Consider the following 1,668-nt stretch of genomic DNA (forward strand, 5'->3'; position numbering starts at 1 on the left):
CGCTCTTTCGTGCCTCTGTATCCAGGTATCTGTCTTCTTCAGGACCAGCCCAAAGCACAAACTCAAAATCATAAAGGTAAGTTATGTGAGGAGACAGGTTCTGCCGCACTTTTCCCTCCTACAGTCCGGGATGGCAGCAGTAGCTCTGCTCCGCAGGGTGGTCCAGGGCCCAAGCTGGTGGGAGCCTCGACCATCCTCAAGCTGTAGCTTCCTTCTCTAGGTCCAGGAAAGCTGCGTCAGCCGTTGCCTTTTCCCAGCCTCTGGGGAGGGGAGAACTGGGGGCCCTTTACCACCAGGGAGTGGGAGTTGGGTGGTGCAAAGGGGAAAATTAAAAGAGGCTAGTCTTTGTTAGTCGAGTGCTTTATGGTGTATTCTTGTTACTTAACTCCAGGCCTTAGTTTTCTTGTCTGTAACGTTAATGAATGACATCACCTAATTCACAGGGTTGGCAAGACAATTAAAGGAAGCCAGGCCTGCGAAGCCCTTGACACAGTGTCTGGCACACAGTAGGTGCCAAATAAAGAGTCGATGTGATTTTCTGATTATGCATCAAAAAAAACTGAAAGTGCTAGAATGAGGGTCCTGCAAATGTGCTTGGTTTCCTGACACAAATATACTTTAAAAACTTATTTTTTTAACTCTGTTGGTAGTTGTGTGTTTTCCTTTTATGTTATGTTTGGATTTTTTTCATTCTACTGAGTAAATCTCTATACAAGTTATTCCTCCAAGAAAATATTCACACTTACTGGGCCCCACATGGTTTCAGGGGATAAGTAGATTACCATTTAATGGTGATTGGTAACACATCCGAGCTTTTACTATGGCTGGGCAATGCACATCTATGGTTTTCATCTCGGCCTCACCACAGCCTGAGGACAGACAGTTGTTCCCATTTTGCAGATGGAGAAACTGAGGTTAAGAGGTTCAAGACATGCCTAGTTCCCACAGCTCATGTGGATGGAGCTGGGATTCAGACTCAAGGCAGTGACTCCAGTGCCCTCCCGAGAGGGGTCTCTGCTGCTGGCCACACAGTGTGAGAGGCAGAGTGTCAGGAGAGAAGGGAGGACTTAGGAGGAAGGCCTCAGGCTGCTGATCTCCACTTGCCTCCTCTTTCTGAAGGCTTTGCAGGAGTCGGGGGCTATCGTGGCCATGACGGGAGATGGGGTGAACGATGCAGTTGCCCTGAAGTCAGCAGACATTGGGATTTCCATGGGGCAGACGGGGACAGACGTTAGCAAAGAAGCCGCCAATATGATCCTGGTGGATGATGATTTCTCAGCCATCATGTAAGTTGCTCTTTATTTTTTTTATTTATTTATTTTTTAAGATTTTTATTGGGGAATTGGGGGGTTGGGAACAGTGCTGGGGAATTGGGGAAGGGGAACAGACAAGTTGCTGTCATTTTGTTCTTCAGTCTAGTTGTGGAGGACATTGTGTCACTGGCCCTCATATGTGGGATCCGAACTGGGGCCATCTGGCGTCCCAAGCCAACTCTTAACCATCGCGCCACTCGGCCGGCCCTGTAAGTTGCTCTTTAGATGTTTATTTTTAGTGGCAAAAATGCCTGGGATAACCAGCTACCCCTGGGGTCTGCTGTGCTGGAGATACAAGGTGTCCCAGACCCAAACACCACTTAAAGCAGGGTCCTGGGGGCCACCCTGGGGTGAG

General features: G+C 48.5%; 1 protein-coding gene across 1 annotated transcript in view; it reads left to right on the forward strand.

Moving 5' to 3' along the window:
* The window catches only part of ATP2C2 (ATPase secretory pathway Ca2+ transporting 2), a 110,523-nt gene that overhangs the window by 92,027 nt on the left and 16,828 nt on the right, over positions 1–1,668 (forward strand). The window contains exons 17-18 of the mRNA XM_019634818.1: positions 5–76; positions 1,120–1,286. Coding sequence (XP_019490363.1) covers positions 5–76; positions 1,120–1,286 — 239 coding nt within the window. The remainder of the gene's footprint in view (positions 1–4; positions 77–1,119; positions 1,287–1,668) is intronic.

This window comes from Hipposideros armiger, unplaced genomic scaffold, assembly GCF_001890085.2.
Source record: "Hipposideros armiger isolate ML-2016 unplaced genomic scaffold, ASM189008v1 scaffold_19, whole genome shotgun sequence".
NCBI classification, from domain to species: Eukaryota; Metazoa; Chordata; class Mammalia; order Chiroptera; family Hipposideridae; genus Hipposideros; species Hipposideros armiger.